We start from the raw sequence: 1,183 nt of genomic DNA on the forward strand, positions 1-1,183 counted from the left end.
AGTAAATAGGGGTTGGAGATGGAGTGTCTCTGTGGGCTGGGTTGGAGAAGTGTTCATGGGAGAGGGGACTCTTGAGCTTCACTCCTGCAGACTGGTTAGGATCGGAAGTGATGGGGGTGGTGAGAAGGGTCTTTCAGGTGGGCAGATAGTATTGGCAAAGATATGGCTTTAAGAATAAGTGTGCTCACTGTGGGGGTAAGAGCATGGTTAACTTGGGTGTAGTTTTTGTGTGATGCTGAGGAGCTCCTCAGAAGCTGCTCACACCTCTGAAGCACTCTGGTAAGAGATAAAAGCTCTCCGAATGGCAGCAACCATCAAAGCAAGGCACCCCTCTGCATCCCAGTTCTTGGTTATGGCCGTAGCCACCTTTCATGGGCAGAAGAAGAGCCAAAGGCTAACTTGTCCCGTCTGACACTGTTGATCAGGTGGTTTAATGGTAGCAGTCACCTTCTAGCACAGGCTGCCTGTCCTATACCATTTCTTTCTGGAGAGGTGAGTAGCCTTCTCTCATCAAACCTGCATTTTTGTCTTAAAGAGCCACCGGAGCAGGTGATCCTGGAGTTGCTGCCTGCGTGGGTGGCCTTGGACGAAGTCTTTACAGTGAAGTGCCATGTGCCCAGGGTAGCACCCCTGGAGAACCTCACCCTGACCCTTCTCCAGGGCAACCAAGAACTACATAGAAAGACCTTTATGAGTTTGGCTGTGGCCTCCCAGAGAGCTGAGGTCACCATCATTGCCAAAGCACAAAGGGAGGACCACAGGTGCAATTTCTCCTGCCATGCAGAACTGGACCTGAGGTCCCATGGTGGTGGGCTCTTTCACTCCAGCTCAGCCAGCAAGCTGCTCCAGATTTTTGGTGAGTTGGAGCTCAGGTGTGGAAGGAATCCTGAGGCTCATTGTCTTCATCTTACCTTGGCCTTGAGCACTAAGTTCCCACGGGGTTTAGGATGAGGGTGTGAGGGTAACTGAGCTTCACCTCATCTTGGGCTTTAAACTCACCCTGGGGGACAGAGGGCTTGTTGCCCTCCTCCCTTCCTACATCGTGGGGTCCTATGTGACATGATTTACCATGGGTTTCCTCCTTTCTTTCCTTTTCCTCATTTCTTGGCAGAATTTTCTCAGCGTCCCCAAATCTGGGTCTCCCCACTTATGGAGGTTGAGACAGCAGAGACTGTGAGCTGTG

General features: G+C 51.5%; 1 protein-coding gene across 1 annotated transcript; it reads left to right on the forward strand.

Moving 5' to 3' along the window:
* Positions 1-492: 492 nt before the first annotated feature.
* On the forward strand, positions 493-1,173 carry LOC106727273 (intercellular adhesion molecule 2-like; the record flags this gene model as incomplete). Its single annotated transcript, XM_014545228.1, has 2 exons — positions 493-856; positions 1,112-1,173. Coding segments are annotated over 2 exons (426 nt in total), but the record flags the coding sequence as incomplete, so codon positions are not given.
* Positions 1,174-1,183: the final 10 nt, after the last annotated feature.

The sequence above is a fragment of the Myotis brandtii genome, unplaced genomic scaffold (genome assembly GCF_000412655.1).
Source record: "Myotis brandtii unplaced genomic scaffold, ASM41265v1 C42213208, whole genome shotgun sequence".
Lineage (NCBI taxonomy): Eukaryota > Metazoa > Chordata > Mammalia > Chiroptera > Vespertilionidae > Myotis > Myotis brandtii.